Genomic DNA, 14,344 nt, shown 5'->3' on the forward strand with positions numbered 1-14,344 from the left:
GAGGCTCAGGAGAGTGCAATCAGACAATGAATTTATTAAAACACATGCAGGAGAAGTATACAGCATCACATCAGCAAAACGTCTCCCCTAAGAATACACTTGAGGATGATTTTATAGCACCAGGGTTTTACGCCCCTTCGTGCGTCAATTACAGGACAAATATATCGATTACAGTCAAAGGTACATCTTAACCTCCTAAGACCCGAACTCTTCCACGCCATGCATTTTTAATTTCTCTTTGCTATCTGGGCTGATTGGGACCTGGTGAATGTAAAAACAAAGAATTATGTTGTTGTTTTTTTTAACCTGATTTTTGTTTCTGAGAAAAATGACATCCACATATGAGGACATTTACTTTAAATTTCGATAGAACAGTGGCAGTATAATGTCCTAGTAATTGGATATCAGGCCCTTGTAGAACAAAATGTAGTATTTTGGTCTAGACAACCCAAAATGTGATGTCCACATATGTGGACGCCAGGTCCTAGGAGGTTAAATGTCTAAAAAGAGACACAAAAGTTCCGTTTTCTATAACACTTTCCATACATGGCAATAAATTTCAAGCCTACCTGGTCCCTGAAGGCTGGTGCTTTTCTTAACTAATCTCTTGTCATCTGTTACCAAGTAGACTAAAATGCAGTTAGAAGCTAAATGAATTCCAGGCCTTTGGCCTGGCAGGTTTCTAGGTTATATGTGTTTGTAAGCGTGTATGCGGCCTTCTATGTTCTAAGTCACCCACACAATGGATTGTGAAGACATAGCGCTTCACAAAGCTTGAGACCTTTAATAGACTGAACATCAACTCTGAATGAGCACAAATATGCAATGTGTATAAAATGATCATACCTACACCTGTAATGAAAAAGGTTAATATGATGGCAAACTTCTTTAATACAATATCAATCCTGTAAGTTATATTATTAAGACAATGTTAATAATGGAGGTTATATTATTGCAGTAAAAATAATTTCTGTATCTCCACAAAAATCAACTTACTTCCGGACACATACACACATAAACATTTGCGCGCTTTTACAATTTGTCATGAAGTAATTTCGGCTACCTCTAAACCCAGTCTAATTCGGTTCCTTTCAGCAAACCCAGCCTATTTTAATTTGTCACAAAGTAATTGCGGCTACTTCTAACCTAAGTCTAATTCGGTTCCTTTCGGCGAACCTAACCTATTTTATTTGTCACTTTAAACCTTTGCGGCGGTTTTATATACCAAAATAGTGTTTCTCACCCTCAGACGTCTCACTGGTGGTTCGGATCGTCAGACTGAATCCCACCGCCGTGGACACAAAGGTTACATATATAGGTTATACAGGTGGCAGTATACAGGTACATGCAAATCTACATGACAAAAGCCTAAATAAAATATGAAATAGCTCAGAATGATCACAAATCTGATTTAGAGAGGTTACGCTTCTCTTGCAGTAAGCTTGTGGTAAGTTTTATTCACTACCATTGCTGACAACATGAAAACATAACTTAGTGAAGCACATATAAATAGTGAAATTTCATTCTAAAATTAAACATTTACAAATACATTGTAAAGATGATATTGGATGGACATCATAGCTTTCGAAAAATAGATCCAGTTTTTAAAAATCAAACAAAATGAAAAAATGTACTGATGTAGTTCTGTTTCTTTATGGATGGCCTATTAATCAATCTGTTTTCTTAATAGCAATAAAAAATACACAGGTTCAGTCAACTACACATTTAACTGCCTATGTACTGACTGTGCTCTATAATACAAGTCTATGTTTTATTAGACTCTCAGGGATGTCTCAGTTTTTTTGGCAGACTGGTTCATGGAGTCATGCTAAAAGTCAATCTCTGTATTCCAGTTTAAGTACCTAAATTCCTGATCTGCAGCACCTAACTCACGGACTCCATGAAAAGAAATGCAATACCTACATCAGGTAAAAGAAAGCAGCATCACACACCTTCAAAATAAACCACAAAAAAACAACTAAAACTGTAACAATTAGAAACAATTGTTCAATCTTGAGCTCTGCAATAGGCTGGCCACCTGTCCAGGGTGGGGATAGGTTCCAGAACCTCTGAACTGAAAAGGAATTATATTGAATAACCGAACTGATTACATGGTTATTGTAATGGATAGATGAATGGGCTTCTATTTCACTTATTCTCTGTTTCTTCATCTCTGGGTAAAATGATGCCTCCAAGATCTTTTTATTTCTTTCTGATGTCAGCAGGCCTTTCTTCAGAGAGTCATGTATTTTCTGCCATGAGTTCATCTCTGAGCTCCAAAGTGTAGCTCTGGCTCTTATTAACTGTGAGACTTTACTCTCAATGCCTTTAGCTAGACTAACGCTGTCTTTGCAGATAAAGAAGATATCCATGCCAAGGAAGAGTGCATTGACCGCAATGAAACCAGCCCTGGCTGACCTAGAGGCAGCAAGAGAACCTTTGATTGCTGCTTCACTAATCTCTGGGATGTCTGAGGCCACTCTGGGTACATTACGTATTGTTTGCGCTTCCTGAGCCACCAGTGTATCAGTATTTGTGGTAAGGTCTTCACTTTGGCAGACCTTAAAAGAATCAGTTAAGAAAGATAGCATCAGTAATTACATCAAAAGTAGCATTTCAAACAGAATAAACTTTATCAGACATCTTGCTTCATCTGTATTACTTACTTCTGCTTGACAAATATGCTGATTGGTCTCATCCTGCAAAAATGCCTGTAGGCCCTTCACATCCTCTGTGAATTTCTGGAATACTTCACCAGCTTTTGTTTGATGTTTCTGGTTGACTCCAATCTCAGCTCCAGTGGTCACAGCACTGTTGAGTGCGCTGGTGAGTCCTAGCCCGACACCGGCCATTGTCAGACCAAAAGACACTCCTGCTGTTACAGGAATTAATGCCAAACCAACAATGGACAGGACACTCCCAACTGCCCCCACTGAGCTGCCTGCCACACTAGAGATCTTTACCCCCTTACTCAGCTTATCTAACTTAAGAGCACATTGCTCCAGCTCATTTAGAAACTCCAACATCCTGGGCTGTTGCTCGTCAAACTTGCCAATGAAATCCAGACAGGAACTTTCCTTGAACAAGAACATTAGTCTGAAGTTTGGATCCATCCTGATGTAGAGAAAATTAAAGTAACACTATGAGAACAAGTCAAGGTCATGTATAACAGGTCAATTGTACTGCAAGAAGCATATTACAGTTTGTCTGAATTGCTGAAACACTAACTTCCATTCAATGAAAATTCTCAACATCCTAAATCCGTTTAATGAATCAGTTACTCTTATGTCAGGTTTTCAGGTTCTGACCAAAGATAAAACTATTTTTTAATATAATTTAAATGCATTTTGAAAACTGGGTTTTGCATTTAGAGCCTTACCAAATCATTTATTGTTGTTTATGCAGTTTTGAGTTTTGTTCATCTTACAGATGGCTCTGTAACTCGAGCTCTGGAGGGGTTGAAAACTCTGTCTAACACCATGCATGAACACTCGGGAATTGACAATCCGCTGGAGAACTGGATGACATCCGTGTTTGGGCAATAGAAGGGGTTTATTATGTCTATTATGATGTCTTTGTCTGTTTTTATAGCTGTCCTCGTCACGTGCGGGTGTTGCTGTGTGCCCTGCATCAGAAGGCTGTCGGAGAGAGTGATAGCAAGGGCCGTGGACGCGGGACCAGAAGGCCCCGTGGCCATGATGCCTGGGGCAACCACCGTGCTGGCAGAGGAGTGGGAGCAATAGGAGTATGGTGATCTTTGGGGAAAAAAGATCAAAAGGGGGAAGTGTGGGAAAATACACCTGCTGCAGTCCTATTAATAAATGTTATAGTAATCATATAGAAGTAGAAGGCTTAGACTAGAAGGCCTTAAAAGTAGAGTTTGCTTGTAACTGCATACGTGCCTGCATGATGAGAAGTTATGAACAGGATGTACTCAAGATGTGTCATTTACCGGCAGAGGCCTCATAACGAAAAAAAGGAAACGCCTGGGGTAGAAGGTCGTTGAAACAGCCTTTCAAGTGTTGCAGAAGATTACCAAAAAAGGTGGTGTAGCAAACTGTCGCTAACTGTCAATGATGCATGTTATCTTATCTGCTTACGCATGAAGGGGCATGAACCCTGACATATAAAACTGTATATTGACGTGCTTCCTCTCCGAGATCTACCGGACTACGCTGAGGGTGGTATCGTGTACATCTCCCGCATATGCGTTTTTTGTGCCTAATAAATAATTTTTTTGACTGGACCTGTTCTGAGTATTGGTTGTTTATTCTCAGCCCATCACAAAAGAATCAGGACAATGGCCCTGATGCATTCTCAATCATCCAGGTAAGTAAATCTCCAAAAGTTGATTCTGTTCATCTGGACGTAGCGTTTTGTGGGAGAAACGTTTCGTCACTCATCCAAGTGACTTCTTCAGTCTCAGCTGACTGCAGGTTTCCCCAATCTTATAAACAGTACATTTGCATAATGACTGAAACCAGCCCACTGAAGGAACAATGGGCTGGGAGGTCAGTTCCTTAATCATAATTATGCAAATTCTCATGACCATTGATCAACAACCACTGACCAAAGACCACTGATCAAAGACCACTGATCAATGGCCATGAGTACCATTCACAGAGAGTTGGGGAATGGCTGCAATCACAGCATTGTAAGATGGCGAAAGATGTACCCTTAGGCTCCCTCCTCGATTCAGAGATGGTCTTTCCCTTTTCACGTAAATGGCCTCCTTGACTCCGCACTCAAACCAGTGTTCCTCCCTGTCCAGGATGTGTACATCCTCATCATTGAAAGAGTGTCCACTAGCCTGTAGGTGTAAATAGACTGCAGAGTCCTGGCCTGACGAGGTAGCTCTTCTGTGTTGTGCCATCCGCTTCGCCAGAGGTTGTTTGGTTTCCCCGATGTATAAATCCTGGCAATCCTCCTGGCACTTAACAGCATACACTATGTTACTCTGTGTCGGGGGACCCGATCCTTGGGGTGGACCAATTTTTGGCACAGCGTGTTTTGGGGTTTAAAAGCCACAGAGACCCGGTGTTTAGAAAAAATGCGTCTCAACTGCTCCGATACTCCTGACACATACGGGATCACTACGGGTTTTCTCTTAGGCAGCGGTTGTCCTTCTCTCCTGGATTGGCTGGAGCTTTCTTTAGGTGCCTTTCCAGCTTTGACAAAAGTCCAGCTGGGATAACCACATTTACTCAGAGCCTTTTTACAATGCTGTGATTGCAGCCATTCCCCAACCCTCTGTGAATGGTACTCATGGCCATTGATCAGTGGTCTTTGGTCAGTGGTTGTTGATCAATGGTCATGAGAATTTGCATAATTATGATTAAGGAACTGACCTCCCAGCCCATTGTTCCTTCAGTGGGCTGGTTTCAGTCATTATGCAAATGTACTGTTTATAAGACTGGGGAAACCTGCAGTCAGCTCAGACTGAAGAAGTCACTTGGATGAGTGACGAAACGTTTCTCCCACAAAACGCTACGTCCAGATGAACAGAATCAACTTTTGGAGAATCGGGACAATGGTTTCTTTATATTCATGTTCTTAGGTCTTTTTGGTTTTAGTTATCTGGTTTCTGTTCATAATTATAGTTTTTATTATAGTTTGTTTGTATTCAGCTCCTTGTTTCAGTTTATTTTATATGCCCTGTATATTTTAAATGCCCTGTGTTCCCCTGTGTCCTGTTTAGTCTCCGTATCCATAGTGATAGATGTTCCCTTGTTTAGCTACTTCCTGCTTTATTTTGTAAGTCTTTTGTCTTGTATGCATTGTTTTTAGCTTAGTTTTGGATTTTTTGAACTCTCTTTTGTTCAATTATTTGGATTTCCTGTTTTTGCCAAAATAAAGATTTGTTTTTGTTTATTCACAAAATATTCTTTTTTACAATTTAAGCCAGACTTGTACTTACAGATTTCTTTCTTTGGTAGAGCAGCATTTTTTTTGTCTTGTAGAAAAACTGAGATCTACTCTTGAAATTGCCCTTCTTTTTTCTTATATTGCGATTAAGCAGGGATGAATGTGATTTAAGTGTATTAGGGATTAAAGTGTAGATACACTTCTTTATGCTCATGCATGCTGTGTATTCAAATAAGTAAAGAACATTGACGTATACCATGTTTTATATCAGTCTTACAAATAAAGGCCATTTTCAGCCGCTCCCTTAATAATAAGTGTTTACCTCATGTTGGATTGGGCAGATTGTTTTTACACTAAATGCCCTTCCTGTCTCCCCTTGGGATCAAACCAGAGACCTTTTACTTGTTAGGCACATGTCTAAACCACTGCACTATAGAGCCACTCTGTAAAGCTTATAAATATGAGGTAAACATGAAAATATAGAAAATTATCAAATATAAAATATGAGCAAAGACAGTATCATGAACTCCATACTTCAAAGACATGTGACAGATAACACCTCATAGTCATCTATTTATAGTGCTAAAAACTATTAATGTGCTCACTTACCTGATTTTTTCAAGATGATATATGTGATGAAGCATACTTTGTATGTTGTCATCACACAAATCCACATTCAGGTCCACCACAACATCCAAGGTCACCAGTGAAATATCTCTTATGGAGCTGTGAAAGAAACATGACATTTAATAAACATGTTTTTCAAATAATATGCTCATTTTGCTGAAGAAAATGGAAATTTTACCTATTCTCAAAATTTTTATAGATTTTCTGAGAGGTCTGTATGTATCGGTCCAGCTGATATTTCAGCACATCCACATTATGAAGTTTAGGAAGGAAGAAGACGTTGTTATCTCTTTTAAACTCCAACAGCAGAGGGCAGATTTGTTGTGCAGTGATGATGGCATCTTTAACATCTCCAAGGGTGACCCCTTCAGGCAGGTGTAACACTTGGTTCTCTGTGAATATGTGCAGTGATGTCACTGCCAGCTTCTCCACTGCATCCAGGAATAAGCTGAGATTCTCCAGGCCTCTCAAAATGTGCTCCAGCACTTCAGTAAGCTCCTTTTCCAGCTCTGCATGCCTGCTTTCTGCACTCATTTTGCTATTCACAAATTTCAGGAAGGCCTTGCATTTTTCCTCTGAATTAAAGACATGACTGATTTTGAGGTCAAGTGTGTCAACCCCATCTTTAATGTCCATCATTCTGTCCAGCTCAGTCTCCCTCCAGAGCGACCATGTAGAGAACTCTTCACAGAAGTCTCTCACTGTGTGAATGTGGATAAGGGTGTCTGTTGCGTAGTGGCACAAGGCCTCCTGTAGCTCCTTTCTGTAACACAAAAAAGTGCAGATTAATGTCTGTCACACTGTTCTATGACATATAAAATAGGTTTAAACAAAAATGATACACTCAGCTCTTGATGCAGAATGGCTGCCATTTTTAGTTACTTAGAGCAACAAATAAAAGTTGTAAACATAACACTACTGACAGATTATCATCACTTTTTTTTAAGTCAATATGTTATATGTTTCACTTTGTTGTCTTTTAAGCTTAACATCTTAATTGTTAGCTTTCCCCTTCCCCTTTAAAACAGCACGTAATATTATATTTAATATAAACACTATTCTGAGAAGTACAGTCCTTACCTTGCCACAGACATTGTGGAACTTGGCTCACGTTCTTCTTGAGGTGTAGCTATTTACTCTGTGGAAAACAAACAAATAGCTTTACAATGATGACCAGTTATATAAGCTCAGACCTATTGAATAGTTCTGATGGAGAAATGTCTCTCAAGTAAGACTGGATGGTTTTTCCTGTCATTTTTATAATATGTATCTAAACCACACCCACTTCAGGGGCTGGCATGTAGAAGTAGTCAAATTATATATACAAATTATATATACAAATACAATACTTATAATACAATACTCACTATCTTTGAAGTGAACAACGGGAGCCGTGTGTCTTTTTTCTTTCCCTCACCCTCTCTCTCTCACTCACTTTTTTCACTTCACGCCGCATGTGAGCCTTGTGTTTGCGCTGAGTGGGGGGGCGCAAACACAGCCTTATGTTTGCCAATCAGAGGGGGGAGGGGCGGTAGTTACACTCACAGTGCACAGGAACAGAGCAGTTGGGAGAGAGAGAGAAAGAGAGCTAGGGTCAACAACAACAGACAACATCGTCACATTAGAAAGGTATAGTAAAGAAAATGAGTGACACCAAGAAAAGAAGCAAAATCTGGAACCATTTCAATTTTATTGGCAATACAAAGGCAGAGTGTAGAGTCTGAAAGAAAAGGATATCATATAGAGCCGGCTCCACAAACAACCTGCACAGGCACCTGAGAACTGTCTACCCATCAGTGCAATGGGAAGATAAAACGCAGTCAGTTGAGTGTGATATTAATGAAGGTGCCAGTGTGTCTACTGTAACTGTTGCTGCTGCTGCTGCTGCATCTACAGCATGTTGCAGTATACCAACACAAAAACCACAGTTTTTGCAGAAGTCTGTGACCCCAGCAAGACAGAACTCAATTCATAAAGACCTGGAAAAAATGATTGCACTTGATTTCCAACTATCTTCAGTTGTGGATGTTAAAGGATTCAGAAAGTTTATTCATGCACTGAATCCTATGTATGCAATTCCAAGCAGGAAAACACTCTCCCAAAAAACCATCCAAGGCCTATATGACAGATAACGTGCATCTTCTTTTTGTTTTGAATATTAATTTATATTTTATTGTGTTGTAGTTTGCAGTGTTTTGTGTTGTTTCACTTTAAATTTGTTTAAAAGGAAAAAGCTGAAAATGTAAATAGTTAAAAGTAGAATTTTAAATAGTTGGTTTTTGTATTTTATAATTTATTTTTTAAATTTTATGTGGAGTGAATAAATAAAAGCATATTTATATAATAAACATATATAAATAAAAAAACATTTTTTTACATTAGTAATTCATTTTGTGCATAATTAGGGCCCGAGCACTGAGAGTGCGAAGGCCCTATTGTATCTGCTCTGTTTATTATTATTATTATTAGGGCCCGAGCACCGAGAGTGCGAAGGCCCTATTGTATCTGCTCCGTTTCTTCTTCTTCTTATTAGGGCCCGAGCACCGAGAGTGCGAAGGCCCTATTGTATCTGCTCCGTTTATTTTTATTATTAGGGCCCGAGCACAAAAGTGCGAAGGCCCTATTGTATCTGCTCTGTTTCTTCTTCTTATTATTATTATTATTATTATTATTATTATTATTATTATTATTATTTCGGCAAATGAATCGGCCTTTTGAGGGCCTAAACATGCTCGAAAACTCATGAAATTTTGCAGACGCGTCAGGTCTGGTGAAAATTTACGTATTTTAATGTCCGTAGACATGTCCAGGGACAATTGGCTCAGTAGCGCCACCTAGAAAAATGAGAAACGCGAGCCCCCGAGATGGGTATGACCTACATGTATAAAACTCGGAACACATATCTAACGTTCGGAGACGCACATAAAAGTCTATTATGGCCATGTCCTAAACCCAACAGGAAGTCCGCCATTTGGAAGTGAAGGTGACATTTTGGCTCTAATTTTGCCATTTCCATGCCTCGAACTTTTGCGAACTCCTCCTTGGGGTTTGATTATTTAAGCTTCATATTTGGTCAGTGTCAACTACACACCTGGGCCATGTTAAATTGCGGAGCTTTTGAGTTTTCGGGATACGGTGAGCCCGTGGCGCCACGGCGAATTTCGATGACTCGCCATGAAAATCTTATTGCCTCTTATTCTGTCATACATGGTCCGACCTGGACCAAAGAGCACACATATGATAAGACTCCACCTCTGAACATATTTCAACTGCCATATTTGACATCAGGGACAGCGCCACCTAGTGGGAGCAGGAAATGTCATGTTTTACACTTTGGGGTACAGTATTGTGATCGGTGACATCTGCAGCCTCAAATTTCTCCAGGAAAGCCTTAAGGAGTTGGTCTTGGCTTACAGTGAAAACTGTGAGTTTTCGCGAAAGGGTGTGACCCCAGCAGCATGGCGAACATTGATGTCTCGCCATGAAGAAACAAATTAGTGTAACTCAATGAAATCCAGTCTGATCAGAACCAGACTTTACAGGCATGATGTCAGACCCGCCCTGAACAGATTGATGTGCCCATTGTCAGGATTACGAGGAGCGCCACCTAGTGGCAGCAGGAAATGTCATGCCTTTCACTTTGTTGTACTGATTTTCACAGGTTCATCGTGGCCACCTGAAAAGCGGTGAATATCACCATCAGTCCCTCATGATGCTTCAGTGAGAAAATTGTGACTTTAAACTGAACGGCGCACCCTGGTGGTAACGCTGTTCACCATGACCATTGAAGTGGCTTTTGAGGGGCTTGGAAAGTTTAAAATGTCTTGAAATTTGGCGCAAACCTCCAATGTGATGAGCGCTTTCTTGTTATTTTACCATTTTCATTGAATAGCGCAAAATGGCTCCACAGCGCCCCCTACAAAATTTCAAATCAACAGCCCCTGCTCTGTGTTTTATGTATGAGTATGAAACCTGGTGAGCTTATGGAAGATATCAAGATGTACAAAAAAGTCTCTTGGAGCAATATCCCAAATCCAACAGGAAGTCAGACATTTTGAAATTAATGTGTAATTTTGGCGACAATTTCCCCTCTTTTCAGGCCTCATACTTTGACGAACTCCTCCAAGGGATTTCATCAGATTGAGGCGATCTCCTGCGCGTGTAATCTAAAGACCTTTGTGATGTTAAATTGCGAAGCTTTTTACTTCCAGGGAAACGGGATGGTCATGGCAGCACGTGGAGTTTCAATCACTCGCCAAAAAGCAGTAATCTGCTGTCACTCAAAAACACAATGTCCAATCTCTCCCAAAGGTCGCAGGAGCGATTAGACTCGACCTCGGAAATGTTTGTTATGCCATTTGTCAGTAATGGTTAGAGCGCCACCTAGTGGGACAACTATAACAATGGTTGAACTAGATGAAATGTTAGCTGGTGGTTAAATGCATGAATTCTATCAATGTGACATCAGATCGGACGTGCTGGTTTTAGGTGTTGGGCTTGGCTCGACGTGCTGGGGTGCGAGGGCCCTCGTATCGCTGCTTGCAGCTTTAATTATTATTATTATTAGGGCCCGAGCACTGACAGTGCGAAGGCCCTATTGTATCTGCTCCGTTTCTTCTTCTTCTTATTATTATTATTATTATTCAGGCAAAACAAGGGCCTTTTTGAGGGCTTTAACATGCTCGAAAACTCATGAAATTTTGCACACATGCCAGGTCTGGTGAAAAATTTTGTATTTTAATGGTTTTACACATGAGCACTTGGAAATGGCTCTAGAGCGCCACCTATGCGCTGTTAAATGCAGCCCTACGAACACATCGTTGGAGCTACATGTATGAAATTTGGCACACATGTGTATCATGCCAAGACGAACAAAAAAGTCAGTGGGCCCATTGACGCAAACCCAACAGGAAGTCCGCCATTTGCAAGTGAAGGTGACATTTTGGCTCTAATTTTGCCATTTCCATGCCTCGAACTTTTGCGAACTCCTCCTTGGGGTTTGATTATTTAAGCTTCATATTTGGTCAGTGTCAACTACACACCTGGGCCATGTTAAATTGCGGAGCTTTTGAGTTTTCGGGATACGGTGAGCCCGTGGCGCCACGGCGAATTTCGATGACTCGCCATGAAAATCTTATTGCCTCTTATTCTGTCATACATGGTCCGACCTGGACCAAAGAGCACACATATGATAAGACTCCACCTCTGAACATATTTCAACTGCCATATTTGACATCAGGGACAGCGCCACCTAGTGGGAGCAGGAAATGTCATGTTTTACACTTTGGGGTACAGTATTGTGATCGGTGACATCTGCAGCCTCAAATTTCTCCAGGAAAGCCTTAAGGAGTTGGTCTTGGCTTACAGTGAAAACTGTGAGTTTTCGCGAAAGGTGTGACCCCAGCAGCATGGCTTAACATTGATGTCTCGCCATGAAGAAACAAATTAGTGTAACTCAATGAAATCCAGTCTGATCAGAACCAGACTTTACAGGCATGATGTCAGACCCGCCCTGAACAGATTGATGTGCCCATTGTCAGGATTACGAGGAGCGCCACCTAGTGGCAGCAGGAAATGTCATGCCTTTCATTTTGTTGTACTGATTTTCACAGGTTCATTGTGGCCACCTGAAAAGCGGTGAATATCACGATCAGGCCATCGTGATGCTTCAGTGAGAACATTGTGACTTTAAACTGAACGGCGCACCCTGGTGGTAACGCTGTTCACCATGACCATTGAAGTGGCTTTTGAGGGGCTTGGAAAGTTTAAAATGTCTTGAAATTTGGCGCATACCTCCAATGTGATGAGCGCTTTCTTGTTATTTTACCATTTTCATTGAATAGCGCAAAATGGCTCCATGGCGCCCCCTACAAAATTTCAAAACATCAGCCCCTGCTCTGTGTTTCATCTATGAGACTGAAACCTGGCAAGCGTATGGAAGATATCAAGATGTACAAAAAAGTCTCTTGGAGCAATATCCCAAATCCAACAGGAAGTCAGCCATTTTAAAATTTATGTGTAATTTTGGCAACATTTTCCCCTCTTTTCAAGCATCGTTCTTTGACGAACTCCTCCAAGGGATTTCATCAGATTGATGCGATCTCCTGTGTGTGGAATCTAAAGACCTTTGTGATGTTAAATTGCGAAGCTTTTTACGTTCAGGGAAACGGGGTGGTCATGGCGGCACGTGGAGTTTCAATCACTCGCCAAAAAGCAGTAATCTGCTGTCACTCAAAAATACAATGTCCAATCTCTCCCAAAAGTCGCAAGCGTGATGAGACTCGAGCTCGGAAATGTTTGTTATACCATTTGTCAGTAATGGTTAGAGCGCCACCTAGTGGAATGACTATAATCATGATTGAATGAGATGAAATGTTAGCTGGTGGTTAAATGCAAGAATTCCATCAATGTGACATCAGATCGGAAGCGCTGGTTTTAGGTGTTGGGCTTGGCTCGACGTGCCGGGGTGCGAGGGCCCTCATATCGCTGCTTGCAGCTTTAATTATTATTATTATTATTATTATTTTTCATTGAAATGAATTGCCTTTTTGAGGGCTTTAACATGCTCAAAAACTCATGAAATTTTGCACACTCATCAGGTCTGGTGAAAAATTTCGTATTTTAATAGTTTTACATATGTGCATTGGAAAATTGCTCTAGAGCGCCACCTATGCCTTATAAAATGCAGCCCTACGACCACATGGTTTGAGCTACATGTATGAAATCTGGGACACGTATGTATCATGCCAAGACGAACAAAAAACTCACTGGGCCCATTGACACAAACCCAACAGGAAGTCCGCCATTTTGGATTGAAGGTCACATTTTGGCTCTGATTTTACCATTTCCATGCCTTGTACTTTCGCGAACTCCTCCTTGGGATTTGGTCATACAAACTTCATATTTGGACAGTGCCAACTACACACCCAGGCCATGTTAAATTGCGGAGCTTTTGAGTTTTCGGGATACGGTGAGCCCGTGGCGCCACGGCGAATTTCGATGACTCGCCATGAAAATCTTATTGCCTCTTATTCTGTCATACATGGTCCGACCTGGACCAAAGAGCACACATATGATAAGACTCCACCTCTGAACATATTTCAACTGCCATATTTGACATCAGGGACAGCGCCACCTAGTGGGAGCAGGAAATGTCATGTTTTACACTTTGGGGTACAGTATTGTGATCGGTGAAGGAGAATTTTGAACTTCTTTCAAAGCCAGAGACTTCAGTGGAACAAGGAGATTGAACATCTGCTACGTGAGTGCGACAGTGCAAAGCTGAACCACAACCAGATCGCCACAGCAGCCATCCTTCTTCTGATGAAGTACTTCCAAGAAAAAGAGGACTCAATCTTCATCTTGGCTGACGTAATTATATTTAAAATTTTACACATGCACTCTCAATACTGTCAACATAAACAAAGGAAAAATATTTCAATGATTTTGGGTATCATCATTCAAATCAGTTCCTTTTGTGTTTTAAAGGCTTTTTCCACCAAGATGTCTGTTGAGAGAGAGATGACCTTACCCATCACACCAAGGGTAATAGCGCTTGGTAAGTAAATAGTTTCAATCCTCTTGTAATATTTTTGTAAAAAATCTATGTAATTATTGTGGTATTTGTACCCACAACAACTTACTTAACAGGGGTTTGTCTGTTTTATATTGTATAAAAATAGAATACACACAGTTTGCTGCTGTTTCTCTTATTATTTATTATACACAATGACCAACAGGAAAAAACAGCCTAACATTACAGCACAGGCCAAAATGCCAAAACATTAGGCAGTTTTTTCCTGTAATTGATCATAATTTTCATTACATAATAAATAATAAGAGAAATAGCAGC

General features: G+C 40.5%; 1 protein-coding gene across 2 annotated transcripts; it reads right to left on the reverse strand.

The window, feature by feature from the left end:
- Positions 1–375: 375 nt before the first annotated feature.
- Positions 376–7,966, reverse strand: LOC116317941. Of its 2 annotated transcripts, XM_039611647.1 has the most exons (6): positions 7,860–7,966; positions 7,573–7,630; positions 6,671–7,255; positions 6,475–6,591; positions 2,667–3,114; positions 376–2,561 (listed from the first exon to the last, which is right to left on the reverse strand). In XM_039611647.1, exons 2-6 carry the CDS (start codon positions 7,584–7,586, stop codon positions 1,920–1,922), a joined length of 1,806 nt encoding a protein of 601 aa, XP_039467581.1. In that variant the 5' UTR covers positions 7,587–7,630; positions 7,860–7,966; the 3' UTR covers positions 376–1,919. The 2 variants fall into 2 exon arrangements, with proteins under 2 accessions (XP_039467581.1, XP_031592699.1); XM_031736839.2 differs by lacking the exon at positions 7,860–7,966 and having other exon boundaries at positions 7,573–7,704.
- Between the last annotated feature and the right edge of the window lie 6,378 nt (positions 7,967–14,344).

Source organism: Oreochromis aureus, linkage group 4 (genome assembly GCF_013358895.1).
Source record: "Oreochromis aureus strain Israel breed Guangdong linkage group 4, ZZ_aureus, whole genome shotgun sequence".
Taxonomy (NCBI): Eukaryota; Metazoa; Chordata; class Actinopteri; order Cichliformes; family Cichlidae; genus Oreochromis; species Oreochromis aureus.